We start from the raw sequence: 25774 nt of genomic DNA, 5'->3' as shown, positions 1-25774 counted from the left end.
ATTTAATGTCACAAAGAGAGGGAAAAAATAAAATTAATTACAAATTTAACTTTTAATATTGATTTTGGGCCACTGCTAGAGTTTGCAGGAAATATCGAACTAATCTTATAATAAGTTAATGTCACAAAGAAGCGGATTTTTTTTTAAATTTTTTTTACAAATTTAACGTTTAACTTAGTTTTGGGCCCGGGTAACTTTGGGCCCTCGCTTAGCACAGGCCAAATGCTACTAGTACATTTATAAATGGTCATATTTTCTTTCCACCTAGTATTCAGTATTCATTTTGGATTCTTCCAATTTATGTTTGCGCCGTGAAGTAGTAATTAGCTTTCTACTATGACGTTATCAGGATAGAGTTAATTTATTAATCTTGTCTCAACGCCTTATCAAAGGGGTTGTTGTTGCAATCACAATCTATTGGAATTCAAGACTCCAATTTTTACTAGTCAAAGAACCTTCTTTATGTATATTGGAAATAGGAAAGAGAAAAAAAACTCATTCAGAGAGTTTGGATATTTTCAAATTTCAATATATTGTTCAAATTGAATAGGCGCACACGAAGAATGCAGATTAGTCAGGACCCTAAATAACGAGTGAGAAAAGAATGCAGATTAGTCAGGACCCTAAATACCGAGTGAGAAATAAAAAAAAGAAATCATGAAATGCCGGAATATGTTTTCATAAACACAAGACAACAAAACACTCTGCATCATAAATTCAAAGTAATTAGTAAAACGAAGGATCAAATGATGATTGTGTTGAACAATAAGCTCCATTTTGATTGGCAAGAAATTCATTTACTTGTAGCCCTAATAACTCTCCTTGAACTGGTGCCTGAGCTTTGAGTAAGTCAATTTCAGCTTGTACTTTAGCCAATTGGCATTGTGCATGGTAGATTTCTTCATGTAAAACAGTAATTATTCCAACACAACCATAAACTGGATCCTTAATTCTGCAATATGCCTCATAGTACAATGAGTCTGCTACATCTGCTCGTTGATGCTCTTCTACTTGCTGCAATTTTATACAAAATAAGAAAGATAAATTATAGATTATAAGTCAAACTTGCATGATGGAAAGATGAATGAAATAATTATTAATAAATAAGTTTAACACTACTTTTTATAGTTCTTGATTTGTATACTTATCATTGGGAGCTAGGGAAAGAAAAAAAAAATTAACTTATATAAAATAATTGTTGGAATATAGTTTACACAGAAAGATCATAAAGATTGAATGTGATCTACATATATCAAATATGCTTAAACATATTTGAAGCAAGAAAATAAATTAGATTTTTGTAGGAGTAATATATATTTAGGCCCTATATATTTAGTACCTGGAGCATCTTTCCAACATTGCTAGCACCATAGATTCTGTGAACATAAGAAAATCTTTGAGGATTATTTGGAGGAAAATATGGCAAAAATATACAATTAGAAGGACATCTTCTTCTCAATTGCTTGCAAGCTGCACAACGCGTACAAGTCATTATTTTTCTTTCAAAGATATAATTTCTTATATTGAAAAGAGACAAAAATCTGTCACCACGAGGTACAAAGATTTTATGAATCTTTTGTTTGAGAAGAAGAAAATCTAACCAAAGATCTTAGCTGCATTATACTTAAATTAAGATCCAAGAGAGTGTATTTAAACGAAAACAACTTAAACAATTAACGGCTATCGTTTTAAAAAAATTGGTGTTGTAAGGAAAGTTACCAGTACTACAAATCAGTCACTCAGTGATTGAGCTAAACATGGTAAGAATGGAATTTACATTTTCCTACCTTGTAGTGAACTAATTTATTAATCTTGTCTCATTAAATGATTTATCGCACAACTTTTATAGTTGTCAATAAACCTTCTTTATGTATTAATCTAAGTAATTATTTTGATAGGACAATTGTTGCAGTGGCAGAGTCATATTGGGCTATTGGCACCATGGTGGTCAATTAAATCTCCCTAATTTTTCAGCAAATCATATTGTGCACATATAGGTGAAATTTGTTCATATTGATTGTTGAATTCAATTTTTTCAAAACACAATGGCAACGGAGGTCAAAAAAAGGGATGATTATATTTTTGGACCACTCAAAAGAATAATATAGCCAACAAATATATATGTTTTGTATATTAAGTGTAAATAGTATACATATTGTAAATACAAAACACACAGATATATATATATATACACACACATAATCAGTGTATATGTTTTGTATATTTAGCTAGCGCCCGTAATTAATTTCGCCCGACTGGTCAAAATGAAAAAGGCCCTTCAAAAAATACTTTAAATCATGGATTTAATTCAAAATTGTAACATTCTACGGATCCCGCTATTTGAAATTCTGCCTGCGCCTTTTTTCTTGCCATTGAAAAGGAATTCAACTAAGTAATAATTAGAAAATTAGGACATTTTCTAGAAATGGAAATAGCGTTAGGACATATGCATGTATCATAAATACACTAAATTTCTACATTAGTGGTTCAACATCCCCTTATACTAGCATCCACCATTTTCCACATTATAACTATTATTAGTCCAACTTACTTAGGTCCTTAATCAAATCTCCCTCTGAAGAGATAGATCTCCAATCTTGACCAGTAATTGAAATCCCACTTGGTTTAATTTGCATTCATTTTGACATTAATGAACCAACGACCCCAGCAATAAGAGTTGTAGGGTCTCCAAGTACTGCAGATATAATAAACTGCAGAGCTAAACCAGCCACTTCACAGCACTTTTTAGCTTTGCCTTTGCTGTTTCGATGATGAGTTTGCAGTGTGCCTTTGAGACTTGGGATCATATTCTCCAATTTTCTATAATTAGTATTATTATTATAACTACTATCATAATTATTGTTATAATTATCTCCACGACCAAAGTAGATCTCGTGCCAACTATCCACAAGCATCTCTTTGACACATGCTACGTGCAAATTGTACTTCTTGCATGTTGATCTGTAACTCCAGCTTCTCCCTTTCCTACCGCACCTGTGGCACGATGCACTTACCTGCAAAGACGAATCCAAAATTTAAAGTCAGTGGAGTCAGAATGAGAAAGCTCTCTGAACTCAACTTGCAGAACTCGCCTTAGATTTGCCTCTAATAATGACTAATTACATATGCGAAACATAATTAGTTAAGCTATGTTTCCTTGATTTGTCAATGTGGACATTAAGACTAGGATTATCAAGGTAATTGAGAAACTAGATTTCAAACAATTGGAATGTAGAAATTAATTAAGAAAAAGGTAAAAATATTTTTCACGTTTTATCCCGTATTCTCCAATTATACCCTCTGAACCTTCAATTTGCCAGACCGGAAATATTTTAGTTATTCCCGAATGAAACTATTAAATTGAGACGTCGATGTTAGGGTACATTTCCATTAAAAATTAACCTACACTTAGATACTAAGACAAATTAAATCAGAAGTCTTAGGTTCGAGCTCTGAAATAAAATCGCTTTTATAAAAAGCAATCTACCCTAAAACAAGGAATACCTATTGGGTGGTCGAAGATGTGATAAGGAAAACATAAAAACGTAAAAGAAAGATTTCTACCAGTTTTGCAAGGCTACAAATGAAAATCATAAAATTATGTTTGCTCTAAAGAACGTTAAAATAGCACCTCCTAGCTATTTTTCGGCATTGCCTTTAAAATATCGAAATTTTTAATGCTAATCCAAATTAGTTAAGCCCCAAAGCATAACAAACACGGGCCGGTGTGAAACAAAAAAGATTATAGAGAACAAAAGTTTAATGGTCCCACAAAATTCTGCACCACGAGACCTTATAAACTCCTTAACCTCCAACAGACTGCCACACTGAGGGGATATGAGCTTCTTGGATAGTACTACTTGGGTAAGGGGACCCTATCAAAAGTACAGTTTTCCAAGGGTGACAACAGATGTGGAAGTTGATTTCTCGAATCATCATTTAGTTTATGAGTTCTTTTTACAAAAGTGTTTTTGATAACAAATGTACATGTTACCATTAAAAAACAAAAATCAACTACACCTAAGGAGCACCTGCCCTCATGACCACCTTCCAGGAAGGGTGTCATGACTTTTTACAAAAGTTACTACATGAATTTTCATCACTTTAAAATTACAAAACTTATAAATGGTTAATCAGAAAATTCTTTAACTCTCACCGAAAACTAAACAGGGCTAAATTAAAATGCCAAATTGACCATGCACTAGGAAACAGAGCAAAAGAAAAAAAATCTTTTATTTGTTTTAAAATGTTACAATTAAATTGTGCATTAGTTCTATTCAATTTTTGAAAATTGTAAATTGATCCCAGGGAAGAGTAAGTTTCAAATAAATTGGGTCAAAAGAAAATAGTAGAGCAATGAATTGGAGGAAATTGCGTGAACTAGCTACAATATTCCGGAGTTCCACTTGTGGAAGGTGAAACTCTAGGCTCATTAATATTTTTCAATTATAGGAACGGAAGAATGGCTATTTGTGTATTTTACCAAAATAATCTTTGGCCTCTTGGTTCAACCTTGAAGCGACAATAACATACCTTTCTATACAAATAAAGCTTTACATCTCCATCATCAAGCACCATAGGAAGCTTTGCACAACATGGATGAAGATCAAATCCACAAGACCTACAATGGTACATAAATCCAGTAATATCCTTCTCACAAGCATTACAGTAGCGCGGCACGTTTCCCGGGGGATGAGAGAGGAACTGGAACGAACACTTCTTGTAAAATGGATGTGTAATTGAAGGTGAAGGAATTGCACAGTGCATATGTAAATCATAGTCACAAGTCGTGCATTTGTAACGAGAACCAATGCCTACTTCTTTACAACCATCACATTTGAATGGGAATTCTGAGTATTCATGTCTTAGAATGTGTTGTGGGTGGCTAAAATGAGATATCTCATTGTACTTCATGTTTTATTTTGTTTTTCAATTAAAGTTTTTGGTGGTTGAAGTAGCTAAAGAAAAGAATTCTAGGTGATCAATATATAAAGATGATTCTTGGACTCTTTAACTTATCTTTATGTAATGGATTTAAGAGTGGCTTGTACTTGAAGCAAATAGCAAGAGGGATTTATGCTAATAGGTGGGATGGTGATAGTTGCAAAATAATGAGTCTATAGAAGAATCTTTAAACATCATCAAGAAGGGAAGGAGAGAGACATAAGGAATTTTTGCTTTAAATCAGCAGTCATAATATTCTAATACTGCTAAAAATCTTTAGATATGTGTGCTTGTGTATATTGTAATCAACTTATCCCTTAACCCCAACAAAAGGGGAAAACAAAAAAAAACCTTAGTTGCAAGCAAGGTTTTCGACATTTGGGGCCACTAGAAAGTTATAAACTCTGCCAAATATCAAGAGAATGCGACTAACGTATTTGCTCCTTTAAGAGAAATGAGGACTACAATAAAATAAGGGAAAAGGATCAAATATACGCCTCTATTTTATTTTATTGGCTAACTTTGTCCTCCTTTAGCTAAAGTAGACAAATATATCCTTCCGTTAGCCAAAGCATACACATATATCCTTGAATAGATGAAAATCCCCAAATCAACCAAAATTACCCATTTAACCAAATTTACTCATGCCCCATAAGTTAGACCCGACCCGACCCAAATAATAATTTTTCCCCACCCTAATATACCCCTCTACGTTTCTATTCTTCAATCAAAACACAACGTGATGTGGATCGGTAAAGTACCAAAGTAAAACAGTAATTTAAAGCCACATATGATAAACAGCAAAAGGTTTCCCTCAGAGGAAGAAGGCACATACCATCATAAATCAAACTCTAACAAGTAAATACTGTCAGCTATCATAAATTTCCAAATCGATTTAATTCCAATAGAAACATTCACTGCATTTAACACAAATAAAAGCAAGGTCATACTTCAGCTACAGACGCAAACATGCATCAGATAAATCTTTATCGATGAAAACATATTAGGGAACTTTCTTGACAATCAATGCACTCACTTTCCCTCACAAAGCTCACAAGCATTGGACTATTATTTCACATTTATTAAGGTGGTACTTTTGCATATAAGATTATCTTTAGTGAATTGGCTTGATGTGAGCACATCCCAGATGATCTTATATGAAAAAGTACCAACTTAATAAATGTTAGTAACATTTGGAGCGAGATAGCAGAGATATACCAAGTAAAGGAAAGCTGATAGCAGATGTCAAAACAAAAATTTCATATGATGAAGCCACTGAGTCTTTGGAGCAAGTCTCGGGTGAAAAGAGAAAGGTTAAACTACGGATTATTATTTTTTTGGTCGGGTCAGGTCTAACTTATGGGGCATGGGTAATTTTAGTTAAATGGGTAATTTTGGCTGATTTGGGGATTTTCATCCATTCAAGGGTATATGTGTATATTTTGGCTAACGAAGGGATATATTTGATTACTTTAGCTAACGGAGGGTAAAGTTAGCCAATAAACTAAAGTAGAGAAATATATTTGACCCTTTTCACATAAAATAATGACTCATGAGAGTAACGTTAATATTAATCATGTCTTAAGTATATTTAAAAGAAATTAACTGATCATATAACTTCCCATTTCAAACTTAATATGTTTTATATATTGTCTATGCATATAACCAAAATCGACGGCAGACCTACAGTGTAGCTGCTGGGTTCTCAAGCATCGATTGCGCTTTACCCAAACGTTAATATTACACGAAGATCAATCTCAAAGTAGCACTTGGAGATTAAAGGCAATAGAGCATCTACAACTTAAAAATTTTGAATTCACCACTGACTTAATTTTTTAAAGTATTTATTGACCATTTGAGGGACAATATAAATGTTATATTTGTTGTTTTGAATTTGCAAGGTAAGGTCGATAATTTCAATATCTTTTGTCTCACGAGATAAAAGAATCTTTATTGTCGAAAATTAAATTGGAGAAAAAAATACGTTCCAACATATCTTATAGGGCATTATAGACTACTCAAATAATTACAAGAAAATTTCTTAGGAGAACCATGAGATGTAGTGAAAATTTAAGGAATATCTAGAAGAAAAAGAATTTGGCATCATGAAAGTGGATATTGTGTATATGGCTAAGAAATCTTATTAGAATCCAATCGGCATGGCAAAATTCTTGAATGCAGGAACATTGGGGAAAAATTCTTATATAGTTGGAATAATATAACCGTTGCCATATGCCCAATTTTTAATAGATCTGATGATAAAATCTGACACGAAATAATTAGTAAGAAGTTTAATTAGGACGTGGATCCAACTATATATGGACTTGCGAATTCGACATAATCATATTTCTGAATCGAACCCTATATTTATATAAACAACAATTACAGAGCGAGCTAGATATGTCATGTATATTATGAATCCGCCACTAACCTAAAAGTTTATCTTCCAAATATATCACCTCGCCAATATTTTCACCTCAACTAGAAAAGGATATGACACGTACAGCACAATTGGGTTATACAGAGGAGGAATAAAATCTGGTTCTATTTAATTGATGTCACCAAGGAACAAATTCCTAGCTCGGTGTTATTCTTTGTAATCCGATAATTATTTTTGCTAATATATATATATATATATTTTATTTTTTTTGACTTAGTACCAACATAGAACGAGCACAGTGAAAAGACAAATGATTCTTGGATATGGGATTTGGTATTGCTTACCTTTGAAAATGAGTCCAAAGTTGTCAAGCTTACACGGAATATTAACTTGAACCTTTTGTTTTTCTTCTTCAAGATGCTAAATTACAGGACCATAAAGCATCAACATTTCTTTAAGCAACTTTAATTTTCTTCCAACTCAACTTTGATGCGTCATCATTTTGTATTTCCTTTAAAAAGAAAAAGAAACTAAAAACAAAAAGATAGACCACTAAGAAGCACGGTGTCAAAGATTTGACATTCGAGTTCTGAAAACAAAAAGCTCCTGGTATGAAGCGTTTTCTCTTTTAACCGGCCTCAAATCTAAATTAGTTGGATCAGTGAATTTCGAATATTGGATGGTCATACTAAAGAATAAACAAAACGATGATATGTAGAATCTTGCCCTTATGGTCAAGACTGCTAGATGTTGGAAAATTTTAAGGTATCGGTTTAATTTGTAATCGTCTCATAATGTCAAGATAGTTATTTCCCTTTGTTCAAATTGTTTTCATTGTTCTCTTTTTTACCTTTGTTTCTCTTTGCTCTTTATAGTACAAATAGACGTTTTGGAATATTAGAGTGAGTAAGTGATATTGAGTATTGTACTTAAAAAGAATAAAAGCCAAATGCATCTAATTCGTTCTTCTTTTTTTCTTGATGAGGCACCTGAGAGAGCTTTTTTTTTATTATTTGTTCCCTTCTCCTACAGCCTTTAACCTATAGGATGTAGCTTTTATACAGCCTAATTATCTTTGTTCATTTACAGTCGGATTCATGAGCATGTATCATGTTTGCTAACAATTTAATGGACCCACTTTCTGGAAGTCTCAGATTAGGGCAATTTGTAGGATTGTCCTTCGCTGGGGTGGTCTTTAATTTTTATCCCTCAAAATGGTGGTCTTTAAATTTTATCCCTCAGGCAGAAATTCTGCCTTAGGTACAGGTAGTATTTCTATCCATGCAAATTCTACTTTACAATTTTTTATTTTTTTTACTGAACCGGAGTTCAAATCCACAACCTCAGGGTATTAGACAAAAGGCAAACCTTAAACACCGCCAATTTCAAGGGCAAAAAATAAAGACCACCCCAAATGAAGGACAATTCGCGCCAAAAAAAAAAAGAAGCTCAGATTTCCTAGTCCTTTTTACTTAAAAGTCTCCATGAAAGTTGGGAAGTTACCCAATATATTGGGCCAAGCCTCGCTCTAATAGCCCAAATTTTGATAAAAACCTTTAAAAAAGAGTGAGCCAAATTGTCCAATTCAGCTCCTATTAATTAGGCCTGTGCACAAATCGGTTCAATCCGAATTTCCGAACCGATTCGAAATATTCGGATAATTCAATTTGGATAATACAATTCGCTTTCGATTTACAAATGCAATTGTAAAATATTACGGTTAACGGTTCGGATACGGTTAGCTTCAATTATCAACCGAACCGAACCGAACAAACTAAATTTATATGCCACTAGTGACTAGTATGACTAATACTCTAGTAGTCTAACTATATATACGCCTAATACTTAATAGTGAAGTAATATTTATTTAACTTCAAAAGTGGTTGGATATTCATGGCCTTCTTGTTGGCCTCAATTTGACTGCCCTTTTGGTCTTTCATCTTTTCAGCGTTCTTCTCATGAGCTATCTTTGCCTTTTGACCATTGCCTCCACCCATGGCTTTGTTTGTTCTTTGATCTTAGCATGTACAAATTAGAGTTTTATTTTTATTTGTTTGAGGATGCAAACCGAGTTATTATGCTTGTTTACTTGCAAGTTGCAAGATGCTGGATTATTAATTTAGTATATGTAATGTGGTGTTGGCGAATTTGTATGCTTGCACAAGTTGTCAAGCTCTTATTTTGCTATTTATATGCTATTATGCTTGCAATTTTATGATTTTTTCTGGTTAATGTCTTGGTTATAAGCCTGCAAATTTAGGATCTCATTATTTTTTGTTATGTTTACTCTAAAACTGAAATGGAATAGTTACTTGTTTAAATTTCGAATAAACCGAACAAATCGATTTGTGTAACCGAACCGAAATAATAAAAAACGAATCGAATTGAACCTAGAATGGAGTCGAGTTTGGTTAAAAATTTTAGAAAGTCGAAATTCAAAATTTTAACTCGATGATGGCCAAAATCAAACCGAACCGATTCGTGCACAGGCCTACTACTAATTCATTGAAGCAGCAGGTCCACCTATATAAAATGAGCCAAAATGGAGCTAATTTTTTTGGGTACACTGGAAAAAGCTAAATAAGATTACATTCTTTCAAAAGCAACCACTTAATTCTGTCAGGAGAAGAAACTATATACCCTTAAGCGCAATTCCCCAGATTATTACTTCATCGAGCTTATGCCCTTCGTTTGCCAGGAAATCGGCCACAATATAGAGCTAATGGATACATGATTCATATAACCTGTGGGGATTGACCATTCTAATTCAGCTGATTTCCCCGTATGGAACCCACTGTTGACTTGGTATTCCAACTTTTTCTTTTGGTTACACATAAATCAGATCATGAAGCAAAATGTTACATAAACTGCTACCAAATACTGTACTTGCTGGAACATTGGAACTACATTTTGAACCTTATGGCTGTGTTCGGTACGAAGGAAAAAAAATTCCGTGGAAAATGATTTCTTAGAAAATATTTTTCAGAAAAGTAAGTGAATTTCTTACTTATTTTCTTGTATTCGGTACGTGAGCAAAAATTATTATCCTAAAAAAAATTGTATATAATCTAGACAAATACTAAGGGAGATGGGGTTGGGGGGTAAGGGTGTGGGGTGGTGGGGATGGGGCTATGGGGTCCTAGTGAAGATGAGGTGTGTCCGGGGGTGTGGAAAATAAGGTGGAATTTCACTTGTAAAACTTATTTTCCCTACTCGCACTAGAAAAGTTATTTTCCTAATTTTTAAGGAACTTATTTTCCTAAAGAAAAAAAAATTCAAAAATAACATAGAAAAATTGGAGACCATTTTCCTCCATACCCAGCACACCCATGAATCCAGCGACTCAGGGTCACTGGGCCAATTTGGAACCCACCTATTAGGTTGAATGAGCTAACGTTTTTGAAAACACGAATCAATTAGTAATGCTCATGTTTCATGTTTCCTGCTTCTAAGTATATATTTTTCTCTTTTCATCTGTGAAATTCTGCAACATATTGGCTATCAATGATTGCTGATTCAACTTTGATTTTGTGCTTGAGTTTGAAGGCTCTCCCTACATCGATCGAGTCAAATAATTCGCTATTAGAAAATTTATGCATCACCTATCTCTTGCCATGCTCTTCTTTCTCCGTACCGGTTCCTCGTGTCAATCAAGATTCGCCATCCAGAGGAGGAAAAGCCTAGACTTTAGGTTGTTATTCTACTGCTCCATAAAATAAATATCTCCTCCAAGTATTATATAAATATAATCCTAGTTACATACAAATTACTAAAACCATGAAGATGGTTAGTTGTTTGTTGAAAAGTGATCATCTTGTGAGAGAAGGAAGCAACCAAAGATTTGAAAGAGAAGAGGTCATGGAGAGAAACCATGACAAGAAGGCTAGTCCAGCAGATATCTGATATCTACTGCATAATCCATCAGGACAGAATGTTTGATCTGCCCTGTGCAAAACATCCACTATTCCAGCAATTGAGCTTGCTGCTGCTAGTGTCAGGAATGACAACGCCTGTTAGAATGCTTGGTTTCTTAGTCAAAATATTCAACTGTGCAGTCTTTAAGTTAATTTCACCAAGATTAATTACTATAATAGTAAAGTTACTATTTTTTGTCTCAGTAAAGTAACTGATATGTATCCCGTATAATAAATAGGATCACGCAAAACTTTACCTAGTAAAACAGTAAAGTATTGCGCTTTTAATGTAACAAGAAAATAGTTTCGTGATTTTCCTGTTATATTGGGTAAAATTCAGTTACTTTAATGGCAATGATTATAAATTGACTTTATTGTTATAGTAGACAAAGTTTAGGGGATTATGCGTGAAATTTAGCCAGAGTCTTTCACAGATTAAAGAGGATGACATACCCAATCTCCTAAAACAATGAAGAGAAGGATCCCTGGCTGACGAATGGGGCAATGGATCAAAACAGAGTATAGGTCAATCAATGCCAAAGTGATGCTCCAGGGGATGACCAAACCCATGATTGTTACTAGGAAGCTGCAGAAGAACATTTAGCAAAAGGTAGAGGATCAGAATATTTGCAAGGCAAATTGAGATTAGTTAAGATTTAATATTTGCTTATATATGCATAGTTCGAGTTGATAGTAATACTTCAGTTGAGCCTGGAGAACCAGCCTTAGAACCTCCTCTGGACACAGGGATATTATGACAAAAACAAAATGGAAGTGTAATTGGCGCAGGAAGAAATTACCAAAAGGCAGTATAACTGTGGAATTCAACTCCTAAAGACATGAACAAAAGAGAAGCAGCAGAGAAGATGGTCTGCCCCAATCTCAAAGCAAAACTAGCACTTGTCCCCACAGCTCCTGGTACTTCATCATCCATGGCCATTTACTCTTTGAACTACAATATGATCTATATTCACTTCAACTCCGTAACTGATGAAGATGATTACAGTGAAAATAATGGTAATTAGTACTTCCTCTCTTGCCCATTTTCATCATGATCTACAGGAGTGATGCCTAAACTTTGCTTCCCCAAAGTATTCATGAGACGGCAGATAACACAACTTCAGGCTATTCACTTGATTATTTAGCATGAAATTTCAATGGCTAGTTGTTGAATTCTTTTTTGTCTTTCTTCTTGTAGTCGTGTGGCTATTTTACGTTAGTTAAACCAGTGAAATAGGGAATTTGTTCATGATGTTCCAAAATGCTTTTAAACGTAGGATGTTAAGAAAGCTTTGAAAACTTTACAAAGGATTTGACAAGTGGAATTGCATATTACCTCTCCTTTTTATTCTTTTTCTTTTATAGCTTTGAGGAGACGGCTATAAATTATTTCGAGTTGTTTAAGTTTGCGTCTATGCACAGTATCCAACATGAACCAGACATAAAATTAGTGGACAAACACAAGCGCGAATAAAATTTTGTGCTAAAACATGGATAATAGTCCCTTTCACAAGATTAGCTAAAAATATTCGGCAACTAAAAAGACACTGTGCTTTGTTGAAAATAGTAACGTCACCAATTTGATGAGAGCAGTTGACACTTCGGGATAGTTATTTCCCACTAAGCTATTATCCTACCGATTCAATGTATTACATGTTACAAAATTTCATATCAAAATGACGCATCATGTACTTAAAGGTCTTAATGAAGTTTTCAATATGAAAAAGTTTGGACTATTCGACTATCGCTCTCTATGGCCGTTTGACACTATACAAAAAAAAACTTGTGTGTGGGTCTCTCAGCATGGAAGAGAGTACAGCATATTCAAGCATTTTAGCGAGATTATATTTGAACAATCAAGCAACATAGCCTAGATAAGCAAACAATAAACTGAACAGAAAAAAGAAGATAAACGTATCTCTAAATTGGCAAGGGAATAACAAAGTTTATCTCACACAATTAGGTTCTCACACAACTAGGTTATTGATCTCCAATTACATTACATGTCAACAAATTTCAGAATAGTGGCACGTGTGAATGAAAGGACATGAAAGAAATAGGCAAACTGAGGAAGGAGATGTTGACAGAGGCATACTTCTGAACAATTATTTCTCGTTGGGAAACTGCAGAAGGAAAAAAGCAAAAGCATAAATTAACAAGTTTACCACAACACTATATTTATGGCATACAGAATAAGGCGCTAGATACTACAGTATGTAGTTCAATAAATCAGCTAAGAGCCTGTTTGGCTTAGCTTAAAAAAAGCAGCTTATAAGCCAAAAAAAAATAAGTTGGGCTACCCCAACTTATTTTTTTGGGCTTAATTTAAGCACAAAATGGCTTGTAAGCTGGCCAGCCAAACACTCAAAAAAGCTGAAAACAGCTTATAAGCTGCTTTCAACAACTTATAAGCTAAGCCAAACGGGGTCTAAGAAACTTCGGCTCCGCAGAATATTGCATAGGATAATTATATCAATATAACGTCGAGCTACAAAGCGATATTACTTCCTATAATGCCTACTTGACAGCAACTTCAAATGAACCTTTAGCTGGTACTTCCCATCATACAACGGGGCGCAGGAATTAATGCTTGAAAATAGACGATTTTATTTAAAGACAAGGTCAACTTTTCTAGCACATTACAATCTTTTTGATGACGGGTGGCTGCAAGACTAGACCTCAAAACCCTTTTTGGCTCTATTACCATATTGAATTGTGCAAACCAACTCATCTAAAAGTTTACTATTAGAGGGGAGACTTATTTATAATGACCTTCAAGAAAGAGCACAGGCATCAACTCTAATGCCAAGTCATTAACTAAAGTATACTAGACTCAGCAACTCAAGCATAATAAGATAAGATTAAAGGCCTGAATAGTCTCATCAGTTGATGGAATGCTGAAACTTCTGTTTTCATGTTAAATTTTTTCATACATCCATTATTCCCATTCACTGTACTGTACAGTTGCATATAATCTAACATTCCATTTAATTGCACTTGCAGTCAGTACGACGTACACTGTTCTCAAGGAAAACAAAGTTAGGTTTTTGTGTTGCCAAAAATATCGAAAATGTTTTTATACTGGGGAAGAGCAACTTACACCCATAATAGGGAAACTCATCCTTTTACTCCATTAATACAAAAATCTCATGCTCCAATCAACATGAAAATACTTAGCTGCTTATCACCATGAGCTGCCACCATTCCTACTATCTAGCAGTATCATCTCCACAAATTTTATGTCCAACAGAACACCAAAAATTACTAAAACAATGATTTTCTAAGGCAAAACCTTTGTCATCAAAAATAGTTCAAGTAGGAAACATTTCATATATCATATATAAAAAGGCATCCGGTAACCATGAAATCCAACATTCTCTTGTAATCTTTAACAAAGACTCAGATGGGAATAACCCATTGTCTTTGTAGATATCAACATTTTTTACTTTGTGCCTCACACAACTGATACAAGTTGTGTGAGGCTTCTTTTTGTTTCACAAATTGGAAAACTCAATGTTTATGAACCCAAAAGTGTAAGATTTGGGTCCACTAATTTGTCAAACAAAAAGAAGCCTCACACAACTGGAACAAGTTGTGTGAGGCACAAAGTAAAATTTCTTGCAGATATCTTTATTGGAACTAAAGAGATTTTTCTTAATTTTTTTTGGTTGGAGTTTATAAGTTTTACGAGCACTTTTAATATCGGTCCAGTTAAGTAAAGAGACAAAATTACACTTCAGTCTCATATAACATGCCAAAATTGGCCTTTACACAACCCCCCAGAGAGATCAAAATACTCTTAAACTTTGCAATCATCCATCATTTGATGGAAAAGTACCCCAAGGCAAACAAACCATCTCAACCCGCAGTACCAAGCTCAAATTCCTTTCTTTTTTATCAGGTCTCCTCACGTTCTTCTCTAACTGATTAAGTGTCTGTACAAGGGCTTGTTTTAGGGAAAATTCAGAGCCCGTTTCGATTGGCTTATAAGTTGCTTATAAGCTGTTTTTAGCTTTTTTGAGTGTTTGGCTGGCCAGCTTAAAGTCATTTTGTGCTTAAAATAAGCTAAAAAAATAATTGGGTCCATTTGACCTAGCTCATGTAAAGCAGCTTATAAGCTAAAAACAGCTTATAAGCCAAAAAAAATAAGTTAGACTACCCCAACTTATTTTTTTTAGCTTATAAGCTGCAAACAGCTTATAGGCATAAGCCCATCCAAACAGGCTCTCAGTCAATTTTGTCAAATTCTTGAACTTGACAAAAAAACAGGTCATGTTGCTCTAGGTTTTAGTCTAGAATCTTTCTTTAATCCTATCTTACTATCTCTTAATGTTCTTTTTATGGTTGTATTTGCTAAATTAATGATTTTGACAGACATCTGGAGGTGATTCTGATTCTTTGGTTAATCTGTTTTGTTAAGTTATCATGCAATATCAAGTCAAAAGTCGAGTGAAATTGTTTTTTTATCTTGAAGTTTATTTGCTGAAAGCTTTTCCTGATGTTCTCTGCATATGATTCTGAGTTTAGTTTGCCGCGGTCCTTTGGTAAAATGAGTAATAAATGTACTGAATTATGAGTTAGATTTTTTTGCCTTCTTTGATAGATTTTTTTGCCTTCTTTGATCTTTCCTTAATCTCTTCTTTTGTTCTGAGTTGTTGGAATATATTTGGCTGGACTTTGGTCGATAACTGATTTTCCAAACAAAAACGACAACAAAGTACTGTCTGAGTCATAGCAACTCGACTCTAATCAGATGGCCACGGAAATTCATTGCTGCAAGACCGGAAAGTTTGAAGAACCAATTTACAAGACACACAACTCTACTAAAGGCACTCAGAAGTTGTACGTATGTTTATAATCTACTATTATGTAACTAGCCAAACAACCTTACTAATTACGCTTTGGAAATTGTATGTATGTATATAATCTATTATGCTTTAACTATAAAACTTAACCCCAAACCCACTTCAGTTCACTTCATGATTCCCCTCTCCCAACCCAACAACACCCTAAGCTTCTTTGGAGGGACAAAACAAGTGCTAGCTCACTATTTCTCGACTCAGCACCATAACATCAATATCACTAATAAAAATGTGCTGAGCCAAAACACATACGCAGATAGTATACATATGCAGATTAATCCACTAAACCTCTATAACAAAACAAGTTGAGTCATTCAGTATCCAAAGGATTTAGCATAATTTCGCCATTTTTTCCTACCGCAAGTCCGCAACACTTTTCCTATATCTGATCTTGGAACTAGCTATGCTTTGTGAACCTCACCTTAGCAGAGTTATATGCACAGAGCTTAACTAATCCTCCCTCTGTTTCAATTTGTTTGTCTTACTTTCCTTTTAGTCTGTTTTTTGGCAACTCTTTAATATCAACTTTATACCGTGGCATGTTTAAGGCCACAAAATTAAAGGACATTTTGGTAAATTATAGATATCATTAATTAAGAGTTTCGCAAAGTCAAAACCAAACAAACAAATTAAAACGGAGTGAGATAATAATGCAATGCACTTTAGAAACTACATAAGCATAGACTCAAACTACTAACCACAATTAAGTTGAAAACCGTGTAATCGATTAAATATTTACCTGAGAAGAAAGAGAAGGTGTAATCTATAAGTCGAGCTTGAGTTCTTCGGTCTGATCGGAGAAATAATGGAGGATGTATGGGGCGACCCGAATAACGGCGACCCAAGTACCGAACAGCACAACATGGGTCTTCAACTGCTTCAAAGCAGCTGCCTTGTCAGGTTTACGCATGAACATTCCTGGAAACATTTTTGCTTATTGAGATTGAACGATCTAAAACCCTACCTTCTAATTCTAATTGAGTAGTGACTACCGGTGGGGTCTTATTTAGTGATAGTCGATTTGGGCCTCAGGCCCACCTTTGCCTTTAGATAAATATTGGGCCGGGTCTACTGTGACTGTAGTCCACCCGCTAGGGTTTTCAAGGAATTTGATTCTTGCAATTAGGGCTGGGCATAAATACCGAAAAATCGGACCGTACCGAAAAACCGAACTATTTGGATTCGGTGTTCGGTATCCAGCTTCAAAAAACCGAAACCGAAATAGCCGAACCGAAGAACTGAACGCCCACCGAAATTTAATACATTACCCAAAAAAATTAAAATAGTCCAAGCCCATTAAGTTTAAGCCCAAAAAAACCCAATTATAACAAGCCCTTTTTTGCTTTTGTATCCCTAATTTTCCACTTTAGTTGAGAAAATCAAATATCCTTAATAAAGGAAGGTGACTAGGATGCATCTTTAAAATTAATACATATTTTTTATGTGTTTTCTTAATTATTCTTACTGTATGTATATAACACCTAGTAATCCTATATCATGGTTATGGTTTTCTGTTTTTGTGTATTCTGTTTGTTTGATTTTGATTTCAATTTATCAGTTTTATGTTTTATTGCGTTTGAGAATATGAATTAGTATAAATGGAATCGCTTCTAATATCATATCAAAAAAATCGAAATCGAAATCGAAACCGAACCGAATCGAAATTCAAAAAACAGAAATCGAAAGAACCAAACCGAACTAATTTGGTTCGGTGTTCGGTGTCCACCTTCAAAACACTGAAACCGAAATAGCCGAACCGAAGAACCGAATGTCAACCCCTACTTGCAATACCATCATTGTTAATTAAGTTAACCTTATGATAAAATTGTTTTAATAACTTACTTTCATGTTTTATATGGTATATATAGATATAATGAAGATTTTTCTTATTAGGTCTATTTGTTAATTGAATAAATTATAAGAAAACAAACAAAGAAATTAAAATTTGGTAAGAGTTGGGCTATATTTCATCATTTAGTCAACCTTGATCTAACTCATCTCAGCCCAAATAATTTTTTGATGCGTCGGTGACCCGATATATACAAGTTCCCTATTTGGACCGATGTTAACTTGTACCCGTTTTTAAAACTGCTTTTTACAGGACTACTTCATATATGTGGTGTTTGAAGTTAAGCTTGACAAAATTACATATGGTTAGAGTTTAGACATTCCTACCTGAATTTCAGAAAAAAAAAAATGGATGAGCTTAAGCCGTATATGCATGAACTTCAGGCAAAAATGACCAAAATTCAGACAAAAATAACTGAATTCAGTCACATGTGTGCTGAAGTTCAAACAAAAATAGTTGAACTTCAGCCATATGAAACTTCAAACACTGCATATCTGAAGTTGTTCCAAAGTGTGTAGACTTACAAATTTTTACGCATTGTAGATATGACGATCTTATAATCAGGTATGTTGCACTTCGGTTGGTGACCCACCTATTTATTGACTCAACCTTTTTGTCTTATCTAAATTCAGCTCAACCCGCTAATTTGACACTTCTAGTCCTACTGGATTATTGGGCATTTATTCTATCTCATTAAATCCAATACCAATTCATTGTACACTTAATTTGACAAGTTCATGATATTAGCGTTATTTTGCACTTTCTCAGCCTCAAGTATATTCTCAAAACTCAAAAGCCACATGCGCTAGTCGATTGTAGGTATGGACCTCATGGCTAAAGAACCCATAACATATCAAGTGCTGAAAGTTAGGTAAATTCCCATTTCCATGAGTCAAATGTTAGTCTAATGGATTGTGTTTTACAAGACTAAAAGCATAGCTTTAAGGGAAATATCAACCTAGAAGTTGGTAATTAGTCAAATACTCTTAAGCCAATATAACTTTACTCCCTCTCAACTTCCACATTTCCGCTTACATCATTCATATTGTTTTATTCCCCACTTTTCTTCGTTATCACGTCATAATGTAAATCGCACATCTTTTTTGTTTGATTTATATCTTTTTATCTCATACTAACATTTCATATTGATGTCACAACAACATTATGTCAATTCGATTTGGCGTTTCACCAAAAAAATGCTAAAACTTCAAATTTGATTAAAATCTTGGGATCTTTATCGGGATCCTTATCGGGTTATCGTATCTTATACGGCCCGACTAAAAACTACGAGAAAGACTATCATGTCCCATAAACCGAAAACAATCATTTAAAACAAACAGCTAAGCATACTTCAGTCTTCGAGTCTTCTCTGTGTTAGTGATGTGCTCACTTCAAAGAAAAAACACTCTCTTTCTTGTCAATGAATCCCAAATTTATAAGCACAGAATCCTTTGACTGTCAACTCCAATCACGTGGCGCCACATCAGCATGAACAACAAAGTCAAGCTCAATGCAGTGGGACCACCCCGCGCATTAAATTCAGTAATGGTGATGTGTCTTCCCTCCACAAACTTAATCAACAAATTGTGAGTTTGTAACAGTGACGTGATGGGACTATTTCGTGCTGGTTTTTAAGTTTTTTCGTTCTAAATATAGAAATGTATAAAAAAAATTGGGACAAACTAAAAAAAAAAAAAAAAGATAATTTTTTTGAAACTGAGGAAGTACTACTTTTTCCGTCTCAATTTATGTGATATCATTCAAATTTTGACAGTCACATAGTTTAGTTTTGATCATGAAAGTTTTTTCGAAATGTATTTTACATATTTAAAAAGTACATAAAAATATTAATAAGTTACAATAATTGATAATTCAAAATTTATAGAAAATATATGGAAAAATTACGATTAAAAAATACCTTTTTTGAATCTTGATATCCAAAAGGTAATTCCGCATCATAATATCCAATAAATTATGTTTCGTGTCTTTAAAGAACTTATGCTCTTAATAGGCATAAGTTTGATTTTGGCGAGTAAAATTTAAAGATCAATCCATTTGAAGGACAAAAGTGTAATTTTTTCAAAAAAACAAGAAGCCTCTCTCTTTCACCCGTGAAAACCCACAAACACAAAAAAGAGCACTAACATTAACACAACACATTCCCCATTAACCAACCCCCTCATAAAGAAGCAGAAAATAAAAGCACCAATTCCACCCTGCATCTCATCATCATCATCATGATCCACCACCATACAGCCCCTGCACCCTCACCGGCACCGCCACACCATAACAATTCTCATAAAGCTCCATCACCTTCAACGTCGCCGTTTCATCATTCATCAACATTGCCAACTCCATCAACGTCCACGTCAGCAACAACTAATCCACCGGTTGATTTCAGTCCTCCTTTAATAGCGATGGTTGTTATTATCGCTACCGCTTTCGTCATCATTACCTACTCACGGCTACTCTCACGTCATCTACTCCGTTTACACGGCCGCTATAGACTGTGGCGTCGCCGTCGCCGACGTTACGTTCCGTCATCTAACGGCGATATTGAGTCGCCTCCTTATCCATTTGATCCTGCTTTTCATGTGTTATCTCCATACGGATTGGATGATTCAGTGATCAAAACTATTCCTCTTTCAGTCTACACTCGAAAAAGCGGCGTTAATGATTGTGCGGTTTGTTTACTTGAGTTTGAAGAGAACGATTATATGCGCACGCTTCCAGTTTGTTCACATGCGTTTCATGTAGACTGTATTGATATATGGTTAAAATCACACGCGAATTGCCCGTTATGTCGTGCCGGAATATTCCCTCCTCAATCACCGTTCACTCCGTTAATGGCAGGAAGAATTCGTCCTAGCTTCGATGATATGATGCTTGAGAGCACAATTCTGGAGCCTGAATCCGAGACAACTGCGGTAACAGAGATCACACAAGATCAACCGTCGATTCAATTATCAGAGGAGAGATTTAACGGACGTGATATTTTGTTAAAACGATCATACTCATTCGGATTTGAGAGGAATTTGGGGTCAGAGAGATCATTAGTGATGGAACCAGCAACAGCATCACCATGGAGATACCGTAGATCATCAGGAAGCTTCTGGAGCAAAAGACCTTCACCTTTCAGTTCATTAACGAAGCCTAGAGTATTTTCCTTCCGATATTATAGAGGAATGAAATCACCGTTTCTCAGGCGGACTAGAGGTGGATTTTTTCCTTTATCGGAATCAAGTGCGAGATATAGTACAGGTGGAGGTGGTGGTGGAAGTTCGTCGAGAAGAAGCAAATCATTCGCAAGTCCAATGTTCATGAGAACATCGGTGGGAGGAGGAGCATTCTCGTCAAGCCGGCTAAGAAGCGGTGATCCAGAAGCTTTACTCTCACCGGACAGGTATCACAGACGGTGAAGATGATCAACAGGACATGACGCGTACTACAAAATAAGAAAAAGCTATATACAGAGTCATTACCGCTCAAACATTCAAAGGAAAAGTACTACTCGAGATCAGATTCAAATATGATGCTAGAGATCAGCACAATACTGATCAGCGGCGGGAGGACGATTTTCGGTGAAGATCGATGAACAGCTAGCACATGGAGAGGAGTTAATCACAGCCGTCGGATCGAGGAAGCGCGGGTGATGGGGATGGGGGCAGGTGACATTAATGGGAGTTACATTGGGAAGAAGAAGAGGAAATTAATGCGATGCCTGTTGCTATGTCTATTGGCCTGTGGCGGTCATTTAATACAGAGACAAGTGTGCAAATGCTGAGATGAAGAAAAGGCCATGTCTGCATTTAATGGGAAAATTTGACTATTTTTGAAGAGTTACAGAGAGATAGGATATAGAAAAGAGTTTGGAGGTTATCCAAAAAATGGTTACACATGCAATGGGCCTATACGTTGATGATATGATGATTAAACTTTTTGCATTGGATGATAGGGTAAGAGCTCCCAGCACATGTCTTTAATTCATGCATGATCAATCGATTTCAATATTTAAGTTAGTGGTACTTGGTACAACTAGAATTTTGGTGTATTCATTGTTTTTTTAGCTAACCCATTCAATTGCCATCTGTGAGTAAAAGAACTAACACCAACCAAATTGTGATTAATAAATTTTTAACACTAGAAATCTCGGAGCTAAGTTTCAAAAATATATATAAAAAAAAAAATTGATGATGAGATACTATATAAGATCTCTTCATCTTTAATTATTAGAGGTCTTGGATAAGTTGGATCGATGCAAAACACTAAGAGGGTGTTTGGCTAAGCTTATAAGCTGGTCAATAAGCACTTTTCGTCTTATCTTTGCATTTGATAAAAATAAAAATGCTTATAAGTCACGTGCTTATAAGTTAAAATAAGTCATGAGTCATAAGTTGGTCTCTCTAACTTATTATATTTCAGCTTTTAAGCACTTTTAGTTTGACAAAATTTTTTACTATTATATCCCTAATATTTATTTTGTAAACCTTGAAATACCCTTACTGTAAAACCCACCCTCTCCGTCATGTTACTCCCTCAACATCTTCGCAACATCTCTGAAAACACAACAATTCTCGTCGATCACCGTCAAAATACAAGAAGATTTTGAAGCTCTCTTACGTTAAAGCAACTGCACAGTCGAATTTATCTTGGTGAGAAATCTTTATCTATCTGTTTTGGTAGTCTTGAATGGATATGTAGTCGACGGATGGGTATCAATATTCGGTGAAGATGGCCATCCAATAAGTGGTTGCTACAAAGTCCATATAAAGTTGCAATTCTTTAATTTAATGTTAAAATAAGACAGTAATTAGTCCGAGAGGTATTAACATATGGGCTGAACACATTTGTTTTCACAAGTAGCTATAAATTAAAATAAATTGCTTGTTTCTTCCATTCAAATATTTTGTGTACTATTTGAATATGCTTTACTAACAAACTTTAATCAAATTATTAATTATTTCATTATAGTTTATGATTGTTTTAGCTTATCATAAAATAATTTATATTTATAAAAAGTAATCTTATCTAATTAATTCTATATTAAAAATAAAATGAGCCATATATTATTTTGTATTTTGATAAAATCTTATAAAAATAATGTTTTATTAGTGTAAACAATTTTAAGGATATTCAAGTAATTTTAAATAATGCTTATAAACACTTTTTTGACAAGCACTTCAGCTGTTTATTATCAGTTTAAACACTTTTATCCAAACACATAATTACTTATTTATCAAAATCAGGTTCAGCACTTGAAAAGGCTTTTCAGCACTTACTGCTTATCCGCTACTTTAAATCAGCTAAGCCAAATGGACTCTAAATTAGGCCCCATGTCCCACTCTATTTCCATACTCATTTCCAAAAATTAGTTTTGATACTGATTGTTGGGGTAAAACCTCCTAAATATATTTTTAATATAGTGTAATGTTATTATTTTTGGCCAGTCGTTCCTATGTGATTTTCCCCAAAATGTTTACATGTAACTTTTTTTTTCTTTTAAGCTATTAATGTGGAATTTTATTTCAAACATATTAATAAACAGATACCGAGAGTTTTATTTGGTTGGTATTCTTAATGAGTACAAATTTATCAAAAAATGTATACTCCATCATTTTCACACACACACCGACTCCCTTCACTCTCTAAATTAAAACCTGCACTTACTCGTGACATCCACTAATGTGTTCAAATATATGTACTAGTAGTCTAGTATATACACTATTCTCAGGGTCGTTTGGTGCATAGTATAGGCTGAGATATTCAGCACTAATTTTTTGTATCGTGTTTGGTAGGAGGTATAAATTTATCTCGATAAATTTATACCTCCTACCAAACACGGTACAAAATGAAGCATAATCCCAAGGGTGGGATATCCCACCTTATCCTGGGATTATTTTATACCATCTTTTAAATGATATAAAATAATCCCAAAAGGTGGGATAAATTAGTTCCGAAATTATAATCTCAGAATAATTTTGGCTACCTACTAAACGACCACTTAAGTATTTTCAAATCCCAAATTTCAAGGGGACAAAAATGAGAAATTTATGCTCGACGTATTTTGAAGATGGTATGTGGATAAGCCATCGACAGATATGCGTAGCACCTTGGCCTACCTAGTCCCCATTTTTAATGTTTGGCACTCTATTCCAACAAGTCATCAATGAGAGTCAGACCATGAGAAGGCTCATAACAATAAACCATGAACAGATTTTTCTAGTGTAAAAAAAGATTAGATTTAGCTATAAACAAGGTATAGTACAAGAAATGACTACCGTAATACTTGGAGCTACGTATGAACATTTGACTGGAATTTGGATATCCTAATTGATAATGCTACATTTAATACTCGACTTTCCGTCCAACTATGAAATTTATTCCTGGAGCTACCCTTATTGAAAGACCTTTAACCTTTTCACCAAAAAAATAAAAATAAAAAAATAGACACATTTACATATTTTAAAGGGGGAGAAAAACATTGATTATGTTTGAAAATGTTAATTTCTTAAGGTGTGTTTGGTATGATGGAAAACATTTTCCATTTGGATAATAAGAGATTTTCTTGTGTTTGATAAGTAAACAAAAATAATATCATCCCAAGAATATTGATATGTAATTTAGGAAAACACTATAAGGTGGGACGAGATGGGAAGTGGGGGTTGCTGAGGTGGTCAAGTAGTAGGGATGGCCGGATGGGGAAGAAGCGATAAATTTGGAATGTCACTTGTGAAATTTATTTACTATTCTCACTAGAAAAATTATTTTCCTGACTTTTAAAAAACTCTTTACCTAAAAAAATGTTTTTCAAAATGTTTTGATCAACCAAACACGGGAAGTTGAAAAATGTTTCTTCCATACCAAATACAACCTCAATAGAAAATGAAACCTGTTGACAATCCGATTGGTGTAACCTTTTTTTAACTTCCAAATTTACTTTTTCGAGCATCTATTCGGTTCTAACTGGGTTCCGCGAATCTATATACTGACAGTACCAAACTACAAAATATAATTGGAGATAATAAAATGTACAATAACACATTTTACGAAGAAATGTTCTTATAAAAATTTGACAAAGATTTAACGATATCTCCAAGTATGAGGTAGTACTGGGGACATATGGAACGGTAAAGATTTGTCTGCATATGTTTCTTTTGATTATATTTGTCATTTTCGTCACAATTTGTGCATAAAATAACATGATACATGCCAAAGGTCAACCATTTTTCCACCGCTCGCTTAGAGTTATGAACTCCACGACAAAACTAATTAAATTCATTTTTAATGGTGTCAAATTTAGGTCATTAAAATATAGTATAATTGCTATCGACTCATCTAAATTTGGGCGGGTATATAAATTGACGGGTCATTTAGGACATAGCCTAAGTTAGGTCCATTCATTTTCATTTAATGGAAATTTGAATTTAAATCGTTCAATTTTCAATTTGTGAAGTACATTGGTCTTTATAATCACTTATTTGTTCTTAATAATAACTAGATTAATTTATAATGATATCAGATTTAGTTCATAAAAATATAACATCCTGACCCGTCTAGACTTAAATGGGTGGTTGGGCATATCTCTAGTCAGTCTATCTATAAGGTTTAGATTAATTTTGGGATGCGTATATAATTCAAATTGACGGATAAAAAAGCTTGAACATAGAAAAATAAATTCTTCTGGGTATAGTTTGTTTAATATAGTCAGGATAAACTAAAAGAGCATTAGCTTGATTTGTAATTAAACAAATTATAAATGAACAAGCAAATAAATAAAAAATAATTTATGGGTTGAGTGATGACTCAACATTTAGCTCAAATTAAC

At 34.2% G+C, this 25774-nt stretch overlaps 5 protein-coding genes across 5 annotated transcripts; 1 reads left to right on the top strand and 4 right to left on the bottom strand.

The window, feature by feature from the left end:
• Positions 1 to 663: 663 nt before the first annotated feature.
• On the bottom strand, positions 664 to 2239 carry LOC132599131 (LOB domain-containing protein 23-like). The gene is made up of 2 exons (XM_060312357.1): positions 1340 to 2239; positions 664 to 1014 (listed from the first exon to the last, which is right to left on the bottom strand). Exons 1-2 carry the CDS (start codon positions 1490 to 1492, stop codon positions 727 to 729), a joined length of 441 nt encoding a protein of 146 aa, XP_060168340.1. The 5' UTR covers positions 1493 to 2239; the 3' UTR covers positions 664 to 726.
• A 150-nt stretch (positions 2240 to 2389) lies between these two features.
• On the bottom strand, positions 2390 to 5096 carry LOC132599130 (uncharacterized). The gene is made up of 2 exons (XM_060312356.1): positions 4534 to 5096; positions 2390 to 3014 (listed from the first exon to the last, which is right to left on the bottom strand). Exons 1-2 carry the CDS (start codon positions 4912 to 4914, stop codon positions 2637 to 2639), a joined length of 759 nt encoding a protein of 252 aa, XP_060168339.1. The 5' UTR covers positions 4915 to 5096; the 3' UTR covers positions 2390 to 2636.
• A 5624-nt stretch (positions 5097 to 10720) lies between these two features.
• Positions 10721 to 13000, bottom strand: LOC132599128 (CASP-like protein 5C3). Its single transcript, XM_060312354.1, has 3 exons — positions 12039 to 13000; positions 11692 to 11824; positions 10721 to 11334 (listed from the first exon to the last, which is right to left on the bottom strand). The coding sequence occupies exons 1-3, from the start codon at positions 12176 to 12178 to the stop codon at positions 11134 to 11136; spliced, it is 474 nt and encodes a 157-aa protein (XP_060168337.1). The 5' UTR covers positions 12179 to 13000; the 3' UTR covers positions 10721 to 11133.
• Positions 13001 to 13142: 142 nt separating this feature from the next.
• Positions 13143 to 17094, bottom strand: LOC132599129 (mitochondrial import receptor subunit TOM6 homolog). Its single transcript, XM_060312355.1, has 2 exons — positions 16840 to 17094; positions 13143 to 13361 (listed from the first exon to the last, which is right to left on the bottom strand). The coding sequence occupies exon 1, from the start codon at positions 17026 to 17028 to the stop codon at positions 16864 to 16866; it is 165 nt and encodes a 54-aa protein (XP_060168338.1). The 5' UTR covers positions 17029 to 17094; the 3' UTR covers positions 13143 to 13361; positions 16840 to 16863.
• A 2625-nt stretch (positions 17095 to 19719) lies between these two features.
• On the top strand, positions 19720 to 22096 carry LOC132599127 (RING-H2 finger protein ATL65). Its single transcript, XM_060312353.1, has one exon. The coding sequence runs from the start codon at positions 20187 to 20189 to the stop codon at positions 21366 to 21368; it is 1182 nt and encodes a 393-aa protein (XP_060168336.1). The 5' UTR covers positions 19720 to 20186; the 3' UTR covers positions 21369 to 22096.
• The last annotated feature ends 3678 nt before the right edge of the window (positions 22097 to 25774 follow it).

This window comes from Lycium barbarum, chromosome 6 (genome assembly GCF_019175385.1).
Source record: "Lycium barbarum isolate Lr01 chromosome 6, ASM1917538v2, whole genome shotgun sequence".
NCBI lineage: Eukaryota > Viridiplantae > Streptophyta > Magnoliopsida > Solanales > Solanaceae > Lycium > Lycium barbarum.
The sequence above is the reverse complement of the archived record's forward strand: the minus strand, read 5'-3'. Positions and strand labels throughout refer to the sequence as shown.

Bases quoted from the DNA above. Each gene is read 5' to 3' on its own strand.
- LOC132599131 (XM_060312357.1), bottom strand. From the start codon at position 1,492: ATGACTTGTACGCGTTGTGCAGCTTGCAAGCAATTGAGAAGAAGATGT. The intron at 1,015-1,339 runs GTACTAAATATA...ATAAAATTGCAG, and splicing joins ATGTTGGAAAGATGCTCCAG to CAAGTAGAAGAGCATCAACG.
- LOC132599130 (XM_060312356.1), bottom strand. From the start codon at position 4,914: ATGAAGTACAATGAGATATCTCATTTTAGCCACCCACAACACATTCTA. The intron at 3,015-4,533 runs GTATGTTATTGT...TCGTCTTTGCAG, and splicing joins AGCTTTATTTGTATAGAAAG to GTAAGTGCATCGTGCCACAG.
- LOC132599128 (XM_060312354.1), bottom strand. From the start codon at position 12,178: ATGGCCATGGATGATGAAGTACCAGGAGCTGTGGGGACAAGTGCTAGT. The intron at 11,825-12,038 runs GTAATTTCTTCC...GTTCTTCTGCAG, and splicing joins CACAGTTATACTGCCTTTTG to CTTCCTAGTAACAATCATGG. The intron at 11,335-11,691 runs GTATGTCATCCT...GCATTCTAACAG, and splicing joins TCATTGTTTTAGGAGATTGG to GCGTTGTCATTCCTGACACT.
- LOC132599129 (XM_060312355.1), bottom strand. From the start codon at position 17,028: ATGTTTCCAGGAATGTTCATGCGTAAACCTGACAAGGCAGCTGCTTTG.
- LOC132599127 (XM_060312353.1), top strand. From the start codon at position 20,187: ATGATCCACCACCATACAGCCCCTGCACCCTCACCGGCACCGCCACAC.